This window comes from Corapipo altera, unplaced genomic scaffold (genome assembly GCF_003945725.1).
Source record: "Corapipo altera isolate COAL_440 unplaced genomic scaffold, ASM394572v1 113, whole genome shotgun sequence".
Classification (NCBI taxonomy): domain Eukaryota; kingdom Metazoa; phylum Chordata; class Aves; order Passeriformes; family Pipridae; genus Corapipo; species Corapipo altera.
In genome coordinates this window covers 6458572-6480675 of record NW_020884895.1, presented here as the reverse complement: position 1 = coordinate 6480675, position 22104 = coordinate 6458572, and the positions used below count along the sequence as shown (strand labels likewise).

The 22104-nt window shown below is 37.9% G+C and overlaps 1 protein-coding gene across 8 annotated transcripts in view; it reads left to right on the top strand.

Annotated features, from left to right (window-relative positions):
* The window catches only part of NAALADL2 (N-acetylated alpha-linked acidic dipeptidase like 2), a 473876-nt gene that overhangs the window by 123858 nt on the left and 327914 nt on the right, over positions 1–22104 (top strand). For 6 of the 8 annotated variants that reach the window (XM_027647488.1, XM_027647489.1, XM_027647490.1 and 3 more), the window contains one exon: positions 2218–2296. The exons of 1 other annotated variant lie outside the window; for it this stretch is intronic. Coding sequence is in view for 1 of the 7 variants with exons in the window: in XM_027647486.1 (XP_027503287.1) it covers positions 15698–15740 (43 nt within the window). In the remaining 6 variants the exon portion in view is untranslated. Of the gene's footprint in view, positions 1–2217; positions 2297–15558; positions 15741–22104 lie in introns of those variants that run through there. One more of the 8 variants, XM_027647486.1, reaches the window with a different exon arrangement.

Sequence of the window (22104 nt, the reverse complement as noted above, 5' to 3'; positions counted from 1 at the left end):
TTCTGTACCTCTGGGTCATGACTGACTAGTATCATAATTTAGCAGATATTTTTCCCTTGATACACATATGTAAGCCCTATTAGTGTTAATGCCTTTCTGAAATGCTTCCCTCATATATTCAATAACTTCTGCTATGTCCAGACCCTGAAGTCTTACGAGTTGCATGGCATGTGACTATCTCTAGAGCTTAATAGATTGGATTTAATCTCATAGTTCATCTTTTGAGCAGTAAAACTGTAAGAAAGATAAAATGTTTTAACATGAAGCTTTTATCTGAGACTTGTGAGCAAATAAGTCTTTTTTCTGGTCCGGGGAAATGACTGGGGTTTTTTGGGTTGTTTTATTCAGCTTCCTTTAGTGTTGCCCAGTAAGACCATAACTGTAATTTCTGCTTTCATGAGCATTATAGTCTCAAGGTGTTGATTTACAGAGAAGTAGTACAATATTATATTTATGACAGTCAAGGAAATGTGACTTTTGGAACTCAGTAAATCCATCATTACTTCATTTTGAATTTTTGTTGCTTTGCTGCAGTTCATTTTCAACTGTCTTCATGAAAATGGGTCTGGGTCTTGGAAGGGCAAAACATGAATTTCCTTTAGGACTGGTATTTTTTTCTTAGTTTTAGCTGACTGTACAAAGCTCCGAGCATCCTGATCTAATGTTGATGTTATTCCTGCTTTAAATGAGGGGTTGGACCATCTGACTTCCTAGGCTTTTCCCAGCCCAAGTTACTTTAAGCACCTCTGACAGGGTTCAGATCTACAATGATAAAGGGGTTGTCTTCCTGTTGTTCCACCATTTTTATGAGCTGTGACTCTGCAAGGTTACCTTGAACACAATTACAACAGCAACTGAAGCATGAATAGTTAGATTACCATCAGTTGGCTTCTGGGTTTTTGTGTTTGTTTTGTTTGTTGTTTTTTTTTTTTAAGATAATTTATCTCCAGATGGAAAATTCAGGAATATCTTTAAAAATCTTTCTTTTGTGGCTTTTGTTTCGCCCGTTAATTCAAGATGAACTTTGGTCAGACCTTTGAATGCATACCTAGGAAAAGGTGTATAAGCCAGTTCATCTCTCACCCAAACCCTTTCCATCTCCCAAACACTCTTTCCCACCTTCTTACCTGCACAAGAGGAAGCCTGTTGCAACATGGGTGCTACAGCCCTTATGATGGATCAGTAAAATGTATATTAAAACCAGGTGTCTAGGAGATGGAAACTGCACTCCTGCTAGTTCAGTGCATTATTTGTTTATTTGGATTAGTGCTGGATGTGGTCCTACAAAAGAAGTGCTGGAGGAGCTCAATGGGTTCTGCATTCTGGATGTTGAAAAGAAGTCAGGGAATCACAGAATCAGTTAGGTTGGTAAAGACCTTTGAGCTCATCAAGTCCATCCTCTAACCAAACACCATCATGTGAACTAGGCCACGGCACTGAGTGCCACATCCAGTCTTTTCTTAAACAGTGCATTTCTCTATTTTTTTTTTTTTTTTTTAATATTACTTCTTTACTGCCCAGGTATGGTTGTGTTTACAAAAAGTTATGACAAAACTTGATTACTGTGGATCCTTTCTTTCATTTTCTTTTAATAATTTATTCAGTGCAACAGTAGAAGCTTATTAGTGGAGTTATCTGTGGAATCTTTATAATAAGCTTTGATTGGTACTGAGTTTCAGTGATGTACACAGAGAATGCTTAAATGTGGGCTGAGCTACCTTGTTTTGCTTGGGGAAGCAAAACATTGGTACCTTCTGAATTTCATCAAAAGAAGAAGGGAGATTTTTATGGATGATAATGAGGTTGCTAGTGGGAAATAGATGAAAATTTGAAATTATCAGAATAACAATTTTATTTTTTTTTTTTTTTGTAATAAGAACACTTCTAGTTTAGTGATGGATAACCAAGGCAATGGTTTATTGTACAGTGTTTTGTAGAAGAGCCACCACAAGTTCCCTGAATAGGGATCTGCTCCTTCGTAAAGCAGGCCTTGCTGGTTGCAAGGACATTGAATCTAACATTTTAGGCAGTCATTTTGCTTTTTTAAATAAGAAAAATACTTCATAAGGACCATCATGTTTAAAAATATGTTCTATTTTGCTGCTGTGTCAGGAAAATGAGTCTTCTATTTATATTTAGAAGTTATATAACTGAAAATGGTTAGTTTTCTGTTTCAATGAGTTGTATTATAAAGTATGATGTGTTGCTCTCTTGCAGAGAATTTGTGTAGAGGCCAGACTGAAAATATGCCTTCATGACAAAGTCTCTACAAAGCTGATCCCATCTTGGCTTTAAGGTAAATGAAAAAAAAAAATGTATCAAACAGCTCTTCTGACTTTTCTTATCATAAATGTTATTGAGCTTGAAAGAAATGCGAGGATACTATGTTCTCAGAGCAAAGAAAGAAAGTATTTTAAGGAGTTAAGTTGCAAAACTTAAAATTTAGTCAAAATAAAGTGCGAGCATGAGCCAGAAATTTGGGTTAGGCTTCAGTAATTAAACAAAATGACAGTCAGTGGCATGAACACTTATGTGTCTTACACACTGCCTTGGCAAGCATCTGGTTTTGTCTAAAAACTGAATATGCATATGAAGGAGAGATCATTCTAATTGAATGGAAAATATGAAATTACAAAGGCAACAAAGTATAAATAATTGAAAATCAGGTTGCAACTCGGCTTCTGTATGTTGAGAGCTCAGTTGCAAACAAAATTGCTAGAATGGGAATTCACAATTTTGTTCTTAATTTTACTTTCATGGTACCATGCTCCTGGTATAGAGAGCAAGGCAGCGAAAATGATGAAGGGGTAATTAAATAGCTGTAGGAAAGTAAGACCCAAACCAGAGACTAATTTTCAGCACTCTACAGCTTTCATTATATATGTATATGCTTTGATTTCTCATGTATATGGAAAAGGTATCCTCTAACAGTGCATATTTTTAGTCTTTCTCCTCCAGAATTGTTTAACTTACTGTGTTTCATGGTAAGATGTGGCAAGCTGGTTTTGTTTGTGAAATCACTGCAGAAAAGAATTATTTTAATAATTTTGTGAACAGTTACTTGTGAGTAATCCTTTATCATGGCCATACCCTGTTTGACTGTTTAGCATCTCTTGTTTGTTTGGTGAAATCACTCAGAATGGGCAATTTTCGGTGTTTGAAACTTTTTGGCTCTACTTACCCTGCTGTGTCTGTGGATGAAGGCACCAGTGAGATTTCTGCACTCAAAAAGTGTTATTTTCAAGCAAAGCTTTCTTCAAATTTAACCAATATTGTTAGACATAATAGGAACCATATGCTACTTCATATCCCAGTAGTAGGGTTGTGATGCTGGCATGTGCCATAGAACCAAGTTCCAGGAGCACAATAATTTTGAAATATTCGCTGTAAAAATATGTTCAGTTCTGTATTTGGTTTAAAGGCCCAGGATTTGCCCTTAAGCATTAAGTACTTGTAGAAGCAAATCAGATTCAACAGTTTTACTGTTAAAAGGAGACCAAAGTAAAGCTGTTTGTAATACTTCCAAAAGGAGTGCTCACAGCAACCCACGGCTGGAGAAGACTGTTGTTTTGTTTTATGTTTTGTTCTGACACTGTATCATGGTCTTGTATTCCCTTTAGGATGGGAATTATGGTTCTCTTCTAAGGACTTTTTGAGAATTGGAAGTTTTCATTGAGGACTGTGGAATTATTTAAATAATCTGCTATTAATATTTTACTGATCTGAACAGTATTTAAATGCACATGTTACTGTAGTAAGACTCCAAACAAGTGCATATTAAAACTTAAAATTGAGACACTTGGAAAACACCCAAGGACTTGCAGATGACCAGAATGTCTTACTCTTAGCAAATCCTAAACTCCTCTGAATTCCTGTCATGGTATTGATGCAGTGTAGAGATTGATCAGTATTGCATTTGTCTAATTAGCAAACAGACGTGAGTATACTTATTATACTAAAGTAATTATAAAATAAAATTTGAAGGTGGGGCTACATAAAATCCTTTTTCTCGTGCTATATACTTTGGCTGCAAATTACAGAAGTTTGTCTCTAAATGAGAAGAGAATCATCACTTTTGACCTGTGTGGACACAACCAGAGGAAAATTTTGTGAAACATGAGTTTGTAAAAATGCTTCCGTGCTGTAAGGAGCAAGCAGTACTAGTCAGGATGTTTCCTTCTGTGCTGTAAAATCATCTCTATGATCTAGTTTATTGACATCAGAGTTGTTTCTTTACATTGCCTGTGCTTTGTACTTAGAGCAAAAGACTCTAGTCCTCAAGATTCCGGTGATGGAAAAGTTTTCATGGTTCTTGGAAAATTGCCCAACAGTTAACACTGTTGGAAAACATTTGCCCTGTTTATTTCTACAATTTGTCTGAATCAGCTGGAAGCATTGAAAATAGCTCTTTTTTTCCTGCTTACCTGCACAACCTTATGCTGTGACATTTCTGGTCCTGGTGTAGTTGTTTTGACTGCTAGTTAATCACACCTGAGCTTCCACTTAAATATCAGTTTAAGCTCTTTCAGCCTTTTCTTTGTCCTTACATACATCCTTATGTTTTCCAGCCTTGTGCATGATCCTTGTCCTAACAATCTCTAATCAAGATCCTTCTCCATTGATGGTTAACAGACATGAAAACATGTTCACATGGTGGTCTCAAAAACAAAAAGAGAGAGACAAATCAGCTTTTCTAATTGTATGTTTAAGTGAGTCCTCTGGGAATCTTGGGTTTCCCTGTTGTAGAATTGCAGGGTTTGCAATATTTGGTGTTATTTTAGAGCTTTGAAACAAGTTTTTCAATGTGTTAATATTTTTTTTCACTTGAGGAGTTCTATGAAACTTCAGTCTCATGAAAACTAGACAGATAACAAGACTGAAATAGGAAGGATGTATTACAGGGTTGTTTGATGGCAGGATTAATGTGATATAAGAATGAACTTTGGCTGAAGGAGCCATATCTTCCCCTCTGTCCTCAGCCCCTTCCCGTTGGGTGCCATGTTGGAGCTGGATGAGAGCTGCTCTGGCTGAAGTTAACCTGGGGCTGGGAGGGGGAGAATCTTCATTTTTACTTGCATTGCCCAGCTCCCTTTATGGCTGTAGGACTTCCCTGGTAGTGCCTGCAAGTAGAAGTTACCTTGTGGCTTGAGCATGGGCAGCCAGGGAGACTTGTGCTCCAGGGGTGGGGTATTAGGGGCAGTGGATTGGCACTTCCAGTGGTTGAGGTACTGCTTTGTTTCCATGGAATAAGTTAAAGGTAACACATTTCTGCTTCTGAGATCAGCTGCTTTTTATTTATCTTAACAAGGTTTACAATAGCATTTCCTCATGTTGAATGCCATTCTTATGGAGTTAAAAAGCTGTCATCTCTTGCTTTATTTTTTACAAACTCAAAGGGCACTTTAGTACTGTCAGCGTGAGATCATCGCTGTCTAATAATAGACATTCCAGAAGATTTCCATTAAATGTCGACTTTTAACAGAGCCCTGCTCCTATTAGAACTGCACCTTACAGTCATGCTGCATCTTTCACTACAAAACAATTCTCTGAATTGTGTGAATTGGCTAAAATCTATTAGCTGTTAAAACTCAGAATGTTGCTTCTGCTGGGAAAGAAAGTCATCTTGTTTAACTTCCCCCTCCCCTTCCTACATCTCTGAGAGTGGGAGCCTGTGTGAGGGAGGAAAAAAAGGGAGCCTGATGGTGCTTAATGGCTGATGAATACAGCCAAGGATACAGGAATGGTTGCCTGGCAACGGGGGAGGATGGGCTGAGGTCCCTTGTCACTACATAGGAGTTGACATTGGCTCATCTCTTGAGCTCATGAAGGCTGACTTATGCAGTTTGCATACTTTATTCTCAATATGGGTTAGATTTGTATCTTACATGTTTTGTCTCTATGTATTTCATACTTTTTAAAAGAAACACAAGAAGAATGGCAGCAAATCAAGCGTTTTAGTTAAAGGAAGAAAACATGTGCATCCTGTCCTGTGCAGGCTTTCAAGACTACAGCCATGTTTAGAGAGATTTACCTAAAATTTTGAGCTCTTAGGCCTAGTTCCAAGTGTAAAGTCATGTTTTCTTAGTCTGGGAGCCCTCTGAAAATTGTCATTACTGCTGAAAGACAGTGAGCTAGGGTTTGTGTTACAGTTGCAGCCTCGAGAAGGTTGCCTTTTTGTGGTTAAACACAGTTCTGAAGTGACAAATCTCTTACTGGTGAAATAATATCAGGCTGCTAACAAAGTGTGTACAGTGAGGAGTGGGACAGACTTGACCTTGTACAAGTTGTTCTTAAACAATTCAAATGGATTTTGAACACAGGTGTCTGTATGAGCTGTAGCTCTATCTTTGTGCTGCAGTAGAGTTGTATGTAGGTTCTTCCTTAGGGAGATGATGGAGGGCCTGTGTTAGTTTGGTGTTCTCTAGTAGACCTTTATGGAAAAGTACATGGACATTACTACATGGAGGTTGCTATCATTAAGTGAATATTGATCCAGTAACATTTTTGCTTTTCTGTGGGCATAATTATTAAGTAGAAAGTTGCAGCTGGCTTGCACAGACCCAGGCTGTGCAGTCCAGCAGGCTGTGTATTTTGGATATTGCCGGAGGCAGTAATTTCCTTTGCCCTTTTAGCTCTCAGAAACAACTCTGGTGCCTAATGATAAGGTCAAAGCTGTAGGAAACAGGTTGGGATCTTGTTTTGAACTGTTGGACAGGAGGTCTACGTAACCATTTTGTGCTCGTTTCTTCCACCAGGCAAAAATGAGGTTAATATGTGTGCATCTGCAATTGTATAATCTTGGGAATTCTTAAAAGTGAAAAACCACACCTCTCTCTTGCTAGAAAGAGCAATTCTCATTTGCCAAATGCTTGCTTCCCTTTTTGATTGTTGAGTTCAATGCTTTTATTAAGGCTGAAACTTGACCTACTGTGAAGTACTGAAACTTGACCTACTGACCAGCTGTCAAAATACAGAGTGTTTTTATGGAAATGTATTGATAGAATTCGCAAAGAAATCCATTATGTTTTCTGGATGCTTTGTAATTATCAGACTTTGAATAATCTAGACATAAATCAGTGTTTTCATCTGCACAGTCTATTCACTCTCTCTGTCCCCATGCAAACACACAGAGGCCAGACAGCAGCAGCCAGCTGTGAGGAATTGCTTCCTTGTAACTGGAGATCCTCAGAAAAATCAGGTGAAAGGGTTGAAATGTTTCAATTTGGATAGCCAAAGCCTCAAGGCAATTGTCATTAACGGAATGGTCTTTCTCCTTCATTCTTTCTGTTGTAAGCTGTAGCTTTTGACTTAACTATTTATCTTTTTAATGGTGTATACTTACATTACAAGCCCTGAATTTGCTACAGGGTATTGAGAAATGTTTTGTAGCTCATAATGATTCATGGGAAAGTTTGGGTAAACTGCTCTCGACTGTATTTCGTGGTAACTTGTATTCCTAAGGGCAACCTTGGTCTGTAGGCAAGATTGCTCTCCCATCATCTGCACATGTAAGTGTCTGTGGGCAGAACTGTACTAACTCAGATGCAACTGCCATGATTGAAGGAATTGCAACTGCACTGATATTACAGAAACATGTTGGAAGCTGGGCTTTAATCTACTCTATCAATGAAGGAAAAGATAAAAATTTTAAGATTTATGAATCTCTATTCGTGTCCAATGTGTCCAGATTTTTGGCTGCATACTCACCTGTAGTAGATTCTAAGACAGCAAAAGACCTTAAAAATAATTGTAATTGAACCAAGGAAATAAGTAGGGATCATTAAGATTTTTTTTTTTTTAAATTACAGTAATTTCTCTGTGCAATGCAGTGCTGTTGAAAAAAACCTGACCAACTTCTGTAATGTTACCAGAAATGTTCTTTTATTTACAACCAAACTAAATAATTTTAAACTTAAAATAATTGTTGTCCATCTTTTCAGGAATGTGAGTGAAATATATGAAATACTTTCAGCATTCTTTTGGAACACCTGGTGGTGTCTTATGAACTTTCAGTCCTAATCTATTAAAACATTGGTTACACTGAAACATTGTTAAAGGAAACTTAAATATGATGCTTTAAATCAGCCAATTTTGACATTTTCAACTTATTTTTGCAATCGTTTTTAATTTTCTTCTACTGCCTCATCCAGTAGTAATTTCTGTTGGGCTTTTGTGTTTGTTATGGAACTGAAACACAGGAAGTCGTGGAAGGATCAACCCAGATCAGACAAGAGTTAAAAGATTTTATATTTTTTTTTTGTGCGTACCAAGAGCACTGTATGAAAGTGAGATTCTGATTCTTTTTCTTAATTATGGGCACAAAATTGACTTCTCATCCTTCATTTTGGCTTTTATGCTGTTTATTTGTGTTACATAATATACCATCTGAGACATGGAGATAATTTATTGATTAAAGCACATGAAACAAGTATATGGTGTGTAAGGAAGGGAAAAGGGTCACAGGTGAATGATGCATTTTAGATCTCGTTTCCTATGTTACTACTGTATTTTAAAAAGAGTGAAATTATATTAAGCAGTGCAATAACTGCATACAAGTGAATACCAAGCCAACAGCTGTGTTTTGCAGGAGTACACCACTGTAACCGTAATTGGGAAAAATAAAACTTTATTGCAGAGTTGGGGAGAAATGTAAAACAGTGCTAATCTAAAAATAATTTGTCTTTTTTTCCTATTTTTTCTTCTCAGTTGGGAAGAATAAGATTTTGCTGCCTTTACTCTCTCTGGAAAAATAGAGCTCCTTCTGTTTTTTAGGAGTGCTGCATAGCTGATTCAGAGATGGAAACAACAATGAAGAGTGTTATTCCATGCTAAAAAGCTTTTATGTAGGGAGTCACTTACAGTAAATAATTGAACTAACAACTAGTTTGGAAAAAAAGAACAACTTATTCAGTGTGAAGCACAACTCAGATGTGATGGTTGTGCCCTGCTGTCAGAGAAGATGTGAGGGACCAGAACCTTGGCCTCGGTTTGTGCAGTCATCCACCCATCAGATTTTGCAGAGTTGTTGTTAAAAACTAATGAAATGTGCTTTACTACAGACTAACGAGATGTGCTTTATCTGCAGAGGGTTGTAAGCAGATGTGATGTGAAGGGATCTCAGCGGAGAGGAGGGGATGGCAAATTATGGGTGTGCTGAGCTTGGGGCTGGCTGTGTACGTGGGCACCGCAGGATCAGAGGGGCTGAGCTCACCCCACAGCCTGTCAGCAGCAAAGAAAGCTGTCTTGTTCCCATGTGCTGTGCTCCTTCCTGAGCTGATTAACGTTTTTTGACTAGAAGAAAACTGGGATGTGATAGGAAATAGTTGGTAGCTTTCTGCTGTGAAACTGTGGGATTAGTGAACTGAATGGTTTATCACAGCTTCAGAAGACAACCACACCTGGCACAAGGAGGCAGCAAGTTTACTGGCTATAAAAGTAACTAATGGGTGTGGGAATATCAAGTTATAGGCTCTTCTTGTCAATATGACCCCTCATTTGTCCAAAGGTATGTATGTATCAAAAGCGTTTGTCAGGCTTCCTATGCAGAGACCCTCTGTTCAGCCTGGGTGATGATGTGACAAAGCAGTTTTGTTGCTTTGCTTGATTCAGGAGGGAACTATTTGCCAGCTCGTAGCATTTGATGGGATGTATGGATTGCAACTCATGGCATTGCATGAAATGATTGTCTTGCTGTATGGGGCAGTCCCACAAAGTGAGGTAATTTGTTAGCACAGTTATTGCTTTTCTCTAACATCTACATATATATATCTTTATATATACATATATATATTTTACAGCTCTTCTGTTGTTGCAGTCTTTAATGATTGAAGATTCACACATAAGATTCTTCCTGGCTCTTCTATATTTGCTGGGGTAGAAGATACTTTAGCATTCAAGTCTTCAGTGGCTTGAAAATCTATATCCATATTAAATCACTGTATTTTATACAGTAAATGTGTAATGAAAGCTTACATATGTGCCTGGAATGCATGCTGACCTACTTAAACCACAGCCCTTCCCAGCTGTGCTAGATGTATCTAGAGATGTGTGTTCATCTTGCCAAAATCCAAACAGGAGGTCACCCATTTTGGTGTTTTGAAGAGGTGATTTCTCTAAAAGAGAAGAGTAAGGATAAAATTGTGACTTTTTTTTAAAGCTGATCAGTTTTAAATTTCCTGTATCAGATTTTTTGGCTCTGTGCTTCCTTATGTGGTCTTAGAATAGTAAGATTTGCCTCTTAGTTGTGCAAGATGGAGTTTAGTCTTAGTTAGCATTTATAGCATTAACTCTCTTGCCAACAAACATTTTTCATTCCCTCACTCTTTCGCTCTCCTTTTTTAAATCTGCTTACTATTGTCATGCAGTTTTTCCTTTGCTTTCAGTTATAACTACAAGATTCATCAAAAGTTGGGGTGGTAGAAATAAATCATGCAGAGATTTTTCAGTCAAACAAACAGCATCTTTAAAAAGCACTCATTGAATTCCACTGCTTTTATAAATAGTCAAACAGGTCAAAAGGCAATGAAACGATTACTCTTGTTACTAGGTTCTGTATACACTGCTTTGCCAGGCCCAGATTATGGAGTATCATCTTCTATGCATCACACCTTTTTACTTGTTTGCATAATATAATTTCATTTAATACCCAAAAGACCGAATTAGAAAGGAAAAAAGGAGAAACTAATTCTTTTTTCTACCTTCTACAAACCAACTTCATAGCAATATATCTGTAGCTTTGGTTTCTGCACTCATTCTTCAGCTGCTGAAGTCAGCTTGAGTTGTTACGTATTTTCTACAGACTTGCCTATCTTTTCATTAAATAGGAAGTCTAAAAACACTGGAAACGAATCAGGAGGCCACTGCTGATTTTGCTTGCTAACATTTTTTTTTGATGTTTGGTTGCTAAATCTCTGGGAGTGAAAACTGAGGAGCAGCAACTGATTAGAAAATGGTATTTAGAGGAACTTCAGAAATGACATTTTGACAAAGCACCATTTTTTTCTGTGGAGGGAAAAATACCTCTGTGGGGCAAGCTGTCAAAGTGGTCTTGTTTCAGCCTCCTAAATCAGGACTTTGAAAGTGAAGAAGGAGAGATGTTGAGTTTTCTTATGGTCATAAAGGTAAAACAGGTCACAAATTGTGTTGTATTTGTCAGTCATGTTGGACAGATAGGTCTCAGAGAGACAGAACAATTAGCCATAAATCAGGTATTGTGAAAATAATGTATTTTCACATACATTACAAAACAACAACAATTAATAAATCCTGCTTTCTCCTGCATACTAATAAGTTCTCTTGGCATGTGATTTTCTCACTCAGCAAGGGATTAGGGAGAGCTTGAACTACATGTCAGTCATTCTGCTGAATGTGCTTTTGAAAAAGAACAGGTTTGCTCCTCTGTGCAGTCAGTCTTCAACAAAGTGGCCAATTGGAAAAATACTTTCTGTTGGGTCTGGAAGACCTAAATCTTAGTTCTGTTTGGTCCACATCCATAAGTTGTAGGTCAGAGTAGTGTTTTGGAGCCTTTTCTGGTCTCTTCAGTAGTGAGCTGTGATGAGTGCTTAGAAATAAATGGGAATGAACACACTTGGTTTCCCACTAAGCTCTCAAGGGGTGATGTTTGCATCTGTATGAAGTTTTATACCACAACTTCCTTGTAACTGGTGAAAAACTGTTTAGCACAACAAGACTTGGAAATAAAACTCAGATGAACCAGAGGAATGTGGGATGAACATCTCATCCATGATGGAGTAAAGTCTTCTTGGGCTTTGCTGACTGCTCAGCACTGTCTGTGCAAGGTCTCTATTGCTGGCACTCAATCGATGGTTTTTTTTAGTGCATCATTTGCACAGACACTGAAAACCTATTTCATTGTGTTTTTGGGACTGGTTATCCTTGCTTTGGAATATAATCCATTTTAATTGTGGAAGAAAATATTTTTCCTTCTCTCTCCTGTTTTAATTGAGGTTGTAGGCTGAACAACTGCTTGTAATTTGGAGGGTAACCAAATAAGGCTGTGCCTTCTGCTGTACCATTTTCCATGGGAGAAATAAAATATCTGTGTTGCTCTTAAAAAAACAAACAAATAACCACCACTAACAAGAAAACCTGAGCACCAACAATATGAAAGTATGAACATCAGAATCTGTGCCAGTCTGGTTCAGTAACGCAGACAGGACTGGCACTGTCCCTTTTCTCCCAGCATTCCTGCCATTGTTGAAGGTGAAATATTTGTTATTGTTTTCTTGTGAAAACTGTCAGCCTGTGATGCCAGACAGGTAGTCACTACAAGAAAGTTTATGGGCTGGCTTTTTCCTCTGATACACTTTAAAACTCTTGGTTAACAATGAGCAAGTATTCACAGAGCCTGGATCACAGAGTCATCCTAGCAATTGTGTAAAAGAAATCTGCATTTTCCCAGTTCTTACATTTCAGTTCTAGATATGATTTACGTTATCTGTGTAATTTCACATGTAATAACTATACCCCCTTATTCACATTTTTTAAACATTGGAATTATATTCTTTAGGAAAAATCACTTTCTCCTTTTTTTCTGCTAGCAGAACAAAGCCACTGCATTTTCATCCTTGGGTCCTTCTGGAGAGAGTTAATGGATGATTAAGGATTCCTCCTTTGGAAAGCACTCCATTTAAATCATTGCACACAACTGAGCACAACAAACAGTTTTAGGTGAACATAAAAGCAAGAAAGCCATTTCTCACCATCAGTCATTGTTGGAAGAGGGAGTGTGAAAAATCTTGAGTTCTTGTCCTTTTTGTGCTATTTCCACTTTTAGGCTTCATTTCAAAGGAGGGAGTATTTTCGGTACTATCACTCTCATCTCTTGAATTGTTAAAAATATTTAAGAGTTAACAGAAGGTGATGTGAGAAAATGCTAGATCTTAAACTACAAAATTCTTCTGTAGGTGCTAAAAGCCTAAAATCAGACTCTTACTCCTGAAGGAAAGTGCTGGTTCTCAGTAGCTAAGGAGAATAGTTATTTTTGTTGCCTTAGACTTCTGTCTTTGGAATTAGCTCTCTTTTTGGAGGGAAGAGGCAGAGCTGGGTTGGGCATCTCGGAGAATACAGTTTTGAGGGTAAAAATTAACCATCGTGATTTCTCCCATGCATTATTATAACTAAAATAATGTAGGGCATTTAAGGATTTCTCTTTCAAGAGATGGTTAGCTTGTGTTTGTTTCTTTCTCATCAGGAAATTATCAAATATATTTTGATTTGTGCTGCAAAACTTCATTGATAAATAAACTTTTCTTAATCATGTTTTTTAAAAATAGAGCAACTCAAGTTAGTTTGAATATAGAAACTCAGCACTAAATCTTTTACTTCCCCAGGTTTGATGGTTAAGGAAGAGCTTCTGTATATGCTCTTCTATTGTCCCCAGGTGGGATAGGGCAACCTAAATGTTGTTCCCAAATCAAATTAGTAGTGAATGGTCCACTTTCTGTTGTGGCTTTGAGAGCTGAGATAAGGAAAGATCAGTGGCCAAATATTTTTCCTTCTCCAGTCTTAGCTGCATTTCATCAGCTTTGAGCTTCAGGAAGATCACACAGGTCTCTTTTCTTATTAGGGACCTGGTTGAAAAGCAGGAATAGATATAGTCAGACCCTTTAATTAAGGCTTAATACCTGCTCTTGCATACTTGTCCCATTAACTGGATGCTTTCAGGAAAGAGAACTTTGGTTTGTCACTCTTGAAGTAATCACAAAGCCAGCAATGTTCTTATTTATGCATTTCTCTGCACACAAAAATAACTTCTTTTAGTCTCTGTCCTTAAGTAGGGGAAACTGCATTGGAACTGAGCTGAAAAGGACCTCTACCCACTAAACGAACGTCTCAGTCAAATATTTCACTGGTGCTTTCAAGTGAAAACTCGGTGAATTAATTCAAGATGATGTTCAGCATTGGAACTGGAAGTTTCCCAGGTGTCTGCTGGAGTCTCTCCTCTTGCACTGGCTCTGAGCTGGCCAAGGGGAGCTCCAGTTCATTGACAGTAAATTGGTATTCCAGGATGAATGGGTCTGGTGAATTGTAGGAATCACTGACTGCAAATTCTGGCTCATGAGCTGAGATTGAGGATTATGGGGGAAAACGTAGCAGCAGTTTAGCTAAACTAAGAGAAATAAAATAATAAAAGGCCTAATTTCAAACCTTAGTTAAATTTTCTACTTTCTTTCTTGGTAAAGAGCCTTTTCTGACTGTGGAACAGTCAATTTAACCCAAATAATTCAACAATCAGGCAAGAATAAAGCATGATCATTTTGTAAACCTCTTCCTTTTCGTGAATCAAGTGAGAAATTTTCTTGAAATTCACTGTTCAGATGGTTCAGACTTGGGGGATGACTGATTTACCTTCTATAGCAAAACTCAGGACATAAGTATTTCTGCATACTTCTACCTGTGTAAGGAGTGTTACTGTCTGGGGGGGATATTCTTATTACTAAATGAGACTTTTGTTTGAATTGGCATAGTCTGTTTCAGAAATTTTATTTTACAGGTACACTTTACCTAGCCTGAATTATCTTGAAAAACTTACCTTCCATGTATTTGTCCTCTGTGTTTCTGTTTCTGTACTTAAAAAAAAAAGGAGGGGGGGGAGGAAGAAAAAAACAATACAGTTTAGTTTTAAAAATAGTCTTCATTGCTTCTGGATTAAAAAAATTTGTAACACTATTGATTAGACCCTTTTGAGTGTAATTCAGATGGAGATTAACGTGGTGAGAGCTAATTACCTCTTTTAAGTTGCAGTTGTTTGTTCCTTTAAAATAGTGCTGTGTCTTCTCTTTGATTTTTGTCACTGGCAGTTGCAAATGTAAATGTTAAAATAAAACTAACTTTGAAGGCAGAGAGACAGGTGTACTTGTTCAACAAATTGATCACAAATGTATCAGACACCTGTTATTTGATTTACGTGGCAGAAAAGAGCAAATATTTTCTTGGAACTCAGCTGGGAGTGTGGCTGGATAAGATAATCTCCTTGTGCTGGAGAGGGAGGGTAAGAGAAGCAAAACAAACTTTTGTTTTGTTTAGAAGCCCTTTTTGTAATGCAGTCAAAACAATATCGAAATTGCTGCTGTTTAAGTAAAGCATTTTCCTTGGGGGTAATCCTTGGGAAAGGCAGGGGAAAGGTGGGTTGGGTTTTTAGGGTTTGGGTACTTTGCAAAGATTTTGCCAAGGGGCACCGCATGGGCAGAGATCATTGTGGAGAACTGCGAAGTTCCCATGCCACAGACTGGCTTGATAGTTATCATTTAGTTTTCCTACCAAATGCAAATTCAGAGGTTCTTTAAAAGCAGCTGCAAACTTTCTGGGGGCTTTGGCATTTTGTCCAAAACACCTGCCACGAAACAGAGATAGGCTTTATCTGGCTGTCTGTGTGAAAGTGAAAGGAAAGGGTGGGGAGAGAAGGAGCAGGAGAGTCCAAGAGGAGACAAAGCAGCCTTGCCCGAAGCACATGTTAATCAAAGGAGATCAAAGGATATGATGTCAGTTTATAGAGAAACAGGTCAGGCAAGCCCAGGTAGCTCAGGAAGCAGGATACTAATTATTCACAGAAGAAAGTCAGGTATACAGTTACTGTGCTACAGCTGAAAGTCAGGAGGTCAGAACTTGCACAGAAACCAAGTCCACTTGCTAAAACAGCTCGGCTCCTTTTGAGGGAGTTTATAAGTTTCTGGAAATGGGAGAGAATGATCCTAGTGCACCAGGTCCAGCCCAGCAAGGTAAGAGGTTTGGGGCATCATTTATCTCTGCGTGTGCGAGCTTGTTCCGCTGTTGGCTGTGGCAGCCGGAGCTGCATGTCCACATGAGGGGACGTGTTTTTGCATGTGTTTGGGGAAAGGAGGAAATCCACATCACTCATCTCTGCAATATCTTGTTAAAAAAAAACAAAACAAAACAAAACAACCACAGCATGAATTTAGAAGGGTAAGGGAAGGTCTGGAAGCCTTTGGCACTCTATTGTCAACAAAGGTTGCTTTAAACTTAAGGTGATCTATGGATGTTGAGGTTTCTGTTCCGTAGCTTAGTTTAACGTCCTGCAAATATTTTTTTGGGTAGGAAGTGCTCTGCATAACTGTTTTGCTCAAATTTCACACCTGTTGCATGTGAGCAGGGTATGACAGATGCATGAAGATGAAGGATTTTCGTTCCATTTAGCATTCTTGGCTTATTCCAGGTTGTTGCTTTTATGTTGTTTTTCCTTCTACAGGCTGTGCTAAGGTAACATCAACACATGCATGCAAAGTAGCCCTTACAGGCACTTGTGTGACTAACTGTAATAACAGAGAATTCTGTCCTAGGTATTTTAAATTTTCAGTAGAAGCCTGAACACAACACATTATAAATCTTACTTAGTCCTTCTTTTGCAACATTAATGTCAATTTTTTTTTTGAGAAAGAATGTTTTCCCAGTAGTCCTTTTTTTCTTTCAACAGGCTGTTTTAACATCCTAGGAAAGATTATCTTCGTGAAGAATTATTCCATTATTTTACTTTATCATTCAGTGAGGTTTTTCCCCTTACATTCAATCCATGCTTTTCCTTTGCTTGACTTTACCTGTTTCTTCCTGGCCTTTTTCTCATGGTTTATCCCTTATTTTGTGTTTTGCAAGAATCCTCAAACTATTGTACAATTTGCAAATGGTTTTCCAAGGGCTGGAATAGTAACTTTCTGGTCTACCACAAGCTGTGTTACTATTTTCCCCTTGCAGTTATTCTTTATATTCAGGCAAGCACGTTGTACTCGGGTTCAAATGTGTATCTCAGACCTATATTAATTGGGAATAACTTCCTTAATGCCAGGGCAGGTTTTATTTCCAAAGAACTTCTATTCCACTTCTTTTTTTTTTGCTCTCTGTTAATATTTATGTAGATACTATACAGAAAACATACAGTGGCAAGTTCAGTTTTGATCTAGATTTTAATATTGAAAAAACCAGCAGGAATATTCAGTAGTGTACAGGTCTAAACACAATTTCAGGCATGGTAATGAAAGAATTGGCATTGTTTCTTTCTCTCTTTCTTCATTCAGGACTTGATTGAGGTTACAGGGGTTTGCTGTTCAGAAAGTTATCCAGTCTAACTCAGGTCTTAGCTTTCGTGCTGTAAGTGAGGATCTATTTCACTGCTGCTGATATAGTCATATGAATGAAGCTGATGGAAAATATATTCTAGCACATTGTATTTTATACAGGTCTTTTGGGAGCTATGATTGTGATTCTGGCTTAAGTCGTGCCTTTTCTCCATGAGCGTAAGTGAACTTTGTCAAATGGAATTCCTCTTGATTTGCATTAGTGGAAATGAGACAAGAATTAGAGCTGCACAGTAACACTGTTTTTAAATAAAAATGTTCTGTGTGTACATACATGCAAACACACACCCTTGGTTTAATGTTTTTTAGTTGCCATCAATCTGATGTACTGGGTTATTTCCATGTGTGCTTGTTTTTGAAATTGTCCCAAATAACTGGTGAATCAACTGGTATTTTTTAAGCAAAGAATGGTGGAAAAATTAACATTACTCAAGATACCCACCAGAACAACTGCTAGTGAGACAACTTGCATTTCTTTTCATGTTGTTTATTTTTAGAGAACTTTGAGCTTGTATGAATTACTAAAGGTGCCAGATTGACAGCCCTGGAGGCTGACTTCACTTATTCATTAGCAGAAGAGATACGGCCAGGGCAGCAGGTGCACAAACCTACTTGCTGTGCTACACCCATGGCTTCGGTTCTGTTGTGAAAAAAAACCTTTTTGAGGATCCAGGGGTTTCAGTCCTGTTCACTCCTTGCCTTTCCCTGCAGCATTTTCTTCTGAGGGCGCAGCATAATGGTGTTGTGATGATTAGGTCTGAGCACTAAAGACTGGCAGAGCCCTTTATTTGATTTTACGTCAGATGGGGAAGGAGGCTCGGGGCTTACATAAGTCAGTAATTCTCGCCATCTGGTCAATCAGTAAATATAAGGTCACTCTGCCGTCACAGCATTTTTGTTTTGCACCAAGTACAGTAAACTCAGAGAATAAATTAACTCTTGGTTCCTTTCCATTGTTTATTTTGCCACTTCTGGAAATGGTTCAGAGCTTGGTTTCTGTGGGGCTGCAGCCTGGGTGTGACAACTGAAAAGAGCAAAGCTCTGAACAATAGGGCTTTGACTGCCGGCCATAAATTGATTCCTCGTTAAGGCAGCACACTGAGAGCCCTTCAAAAACGCAGTGAAACTAACAGAATATCTTGTATTTTTATGGAGGTGGATTTTTGTTGTTGTTTGTTTGTTTTGTCATTGTTGGGGTTTTTGCCTTTAGAAGCAAGATCCGTTCCTTCACACAAGTTGTTTTCAGTCTTCCCATGAATGAAGTACTGTTTACTGGAGAATGTGACAATATAAGCCCCACAAGATGGAATCACTGTAAATTTTAATTTTATGATATTGTTCATGAGTTGTAATTGATTTTACACTGTATTGTGTTGCTAGATGATCATAGTAGCTTTGCTCACTTGCTAAGTCTGTGCAATCCATGCTTGCCTCTCTGACCCACAGAGGAGAGAGATAAAGTGTCAAGTTCAAGGTAAAGCAGCTTGTTCCTTTGGTTTTCAAGAGGCACAAGTAAGGGAGCAAGAATAAGAGGAGTCATATGAACATTATTAATATACCATCTTGAAAAACTTGATTTTTTGAGGGGTCCCTGATGTTTATTAGCATATTTTAAGCATTTTTATAACTGTTTTCATTATATATATATATATCTTTAATATAAATAACTGTATTATTTCTTAAAATAGTTTCCAGCAAGTTCAGATTCAGTCTGTAATTAATCTGGGCTTTGGATCATCTTGGAAGTGTGTGTTCCTTAGGGTTTGTTCTTGTGTTCTGATGTTGATTTTTAGATCAATATATATGTAGTCTCATGAAATATTTACAGACCAGGTCTAAAAGAAGCAATAACTGCTTTTTGCTGAGAAAGGTGATAGGAGAATATCAAGAGGCTACATAAAGAACAATGCATGCTTGCATGGGGCAGTGGGAATTAAGAAGGAAACATCCCAGAAAGCAAATTTTAGTCTCAAACTTCCTTTTCTTGATGGAGGGCTTTTTGGCCACCAGCCCTGCCCAGCTTGCTCCGTGACACAAAGTTTTCTTTCAGGTTTGTGTTTTTGAGCAGGGCTCTGAATAATGCTAATGAATGCTGTAATCAGCTGCAGTTATTAACTGTGGGGTTCTATGACAAAAGGTGGTAATTCTGAAGGTCCATTGTAAAAGTGCTTCCTGCCCCTGTGGCATTTGCTGACCCAGGTCCTGCAAGTCAAGGGGCTCTTTGCTCTCTGGACAGTTTTTCACAGAACATCATTGGGTCCCTTTTTGTCTCTTTTTGAATGATAATAGCGAGGGTTTCCTGTGACAGCGTTTCTTGCACAGCTTGGCTCTATTCCCCAGCCAGGTACAGTAACAATGGGTAATTTAAAATAATTCATTTTATTGCCGCCTCCTGTAGATTTTTGACTTTCATTTCAAAGTGGTGAATCTGGAGAGCTGGAGAAGTATGTTCTGATCACTATCGTGGTGCTGTGAAAAATACAAGATTTAAATAGTCCCACAGAGCCATCAGCAGCTGGAATAGCACAGAGCACTCTTTTGACTTCAGCTGAAGTCATTCTAACATTTTCTGGGTGATTTTAACTCTTTTATCACAGGAATGCCTGGGTGTTTTTAGCTTTCATTTCCCAGTTTCTATGTGCTCATGAATCAGGATTTGGGATTTCAGTTCTACAGAAATATCCTCACTGATATAAGTGTATTGAAACTGAGAAAACTGAATAAATTGAAGCATGTTAAGAGTGAATCTGTCTCCAATGGTGAGAATCGACTGCAAAACTGGATATCAACCCCAAGACTTTCAGCTTCCAATCTGCTTCATATTATTGTTGTTTTGCTGTTATAATCCTTTCCAGTTCTTAAAGGTATGTTGCAGATGATTGCATCCTAATATATGTGCCTGAAAATGAAACAAGATAGCAACATCTTGCTGCAATAAATAGAATTGAAATTGAAAATGTAGTAGATGTACAGTAAAAGGATGATGTTTGCAAAGTGTCTGAAAACTTTTTGTCATATTCTTGATCATAAAGCTTCTTTAAGCTCTGAAATTCTACCAAATATAGAAATAAGCTCTTGTCAGCAGTAGGTCTGTCAGATTCAATGTTTGCCACTTAGGCAAGGGATCCAAGGGAAGTTGTTGGTTTTTCCCCCAGTGCATCATTCCTCAGCGTGTGTGGTAAGGGTTGTGTTTATTTTGGCTGCTCCTGTACCTCTTTTTCTGAAAGTAAGTCACTTACTGGAGAAAAGTAAAGAATGGAGGTTGGCGTGGAGGGAATGTCAATGTGGACTGAGCAGTTCAAGAAAAGGAAACCAAATTTTATGTAAACTTCTGCAGATATGAACTAGTTCATAAACTAAAGAATGCTCTGCATTCACAGCAGGTCCTGACAAGGTCTCTTTTTCCTCCTCTTTCAAGTCCTGGAAGTTTTCTGGAAGTGGCTGGAAATTTTTCCATCTCTATACAGGGATTTCATTCCATAGTCCCGGCGAGGGGGAGGGGGTTTATTTTATTTGTCTTTCCTTTTCTCGAAAAACATCATCTCCACTGATCACCACCACTAATGAGGTGGGACAATCCTGGAACAGTATCCTAAATTGCATCCTGTCTTGCAGTGACTTGTTGAGACGTGTATTATAAAGACAAGCAGTATTGGTTTTGTTACAATATCATTCTGATCCAGGTATTTAGAATTTTTTTCTTCAGATGGTTTTCTTGTTAGGTAGTTTGTTTGGTTGATTTGGGTTTTATTTTCCCCCCAAGGCCTGGTGTCTTAATTAGTCCCTTCATAGTTATGATATTCTTAATATTCCATTAGATTGATGGACATTGCCTGGCTGTAATATAGTAATGTGACATTGTAAATATGGTATCTTTAGGTAATGATGAAACTGTAGGATAAAGTAGGCTTTAGAGAAAGAATTATTACTTTTCAGTGATCTTACATAGGTATTTTTTGCTTTAGGGTTGTTTTTTCTATGCCATCATCATTGTTAGATTTTAAGCCATCAATTACTTAGGACATCTAGGCAAAATAAAACAATTACTAGCAGAATACCTGTGCAATAAAGCTCCCCTGTGTAGTTTATGTAGTGAATTTTGAAAAATTTGAAACAGGTCGTTGTAGATTTGTTCCAAACCTTAAGACTTGGTTTTCTTAGTTCTCCTGCCATTCCTAGTGGCTCAGGGTGACTCTGTGCATTTCCAGATTTTCATAATGTATGTTTTGTTATGTATTCTATATCCTGAAGTGTCTGAAGCAACTCTATAATAGCAGAAGGAAATTTTGGTGAACACATGAGTAATTTTCCATCTCACCTTTTCTAATTGTAAGGCCAAGCAGGCTGTTTTGAGGAGAAGGTGGACTGCTTGAGTTTACCCTTCTGAAACTATTTATGAGTTGTTAAATTAGAAACACACTGTGAAGGCCCTCAGAAGGACCATGATAGATACAAAAAATGTTTTATATCACATCATTTAGATGTCTTGAAAGAGGTAAAGTGCATGGTGGCAAGACTGTTGTGCTCTCTTAGTGATGTTGCTTTTGTCATACAGGTTTCAGTAGTTATTGCATATGTCTATGACACTGAGTATGTTCAGTCAAATCTCAGATATTTCAGATGTTCTTCTGGAAGCATGATTTTCCAGAAGATTTTATTGGTGCTCACTTGACTTATGCAGCAGTAATTGTACTTGAAAATATGTCCAGGTATAAGGGCTTGGAAGAAGCAAACAAATCTAATTATCTTTAATTACTTCAGATCTTCATATCCCAAGATAAATTTTGAATTACACAGAAGGCTGTGCAACCTTTACAGAACAAAATCCTGCCTAGTTTGCTAAAGAAGCACGTGTTTGACAGAAATGCTGTGATTTCATTCTGTTGTGGTATTTTCTAGCTCTCATTATTTCAGAGAAAAAAACTCCAGAACTCTGTGAGGAGTTCAGCTGTATTTAATGTCTGTATCATAGTTGTGACAACTTTTAGCAGTCTCA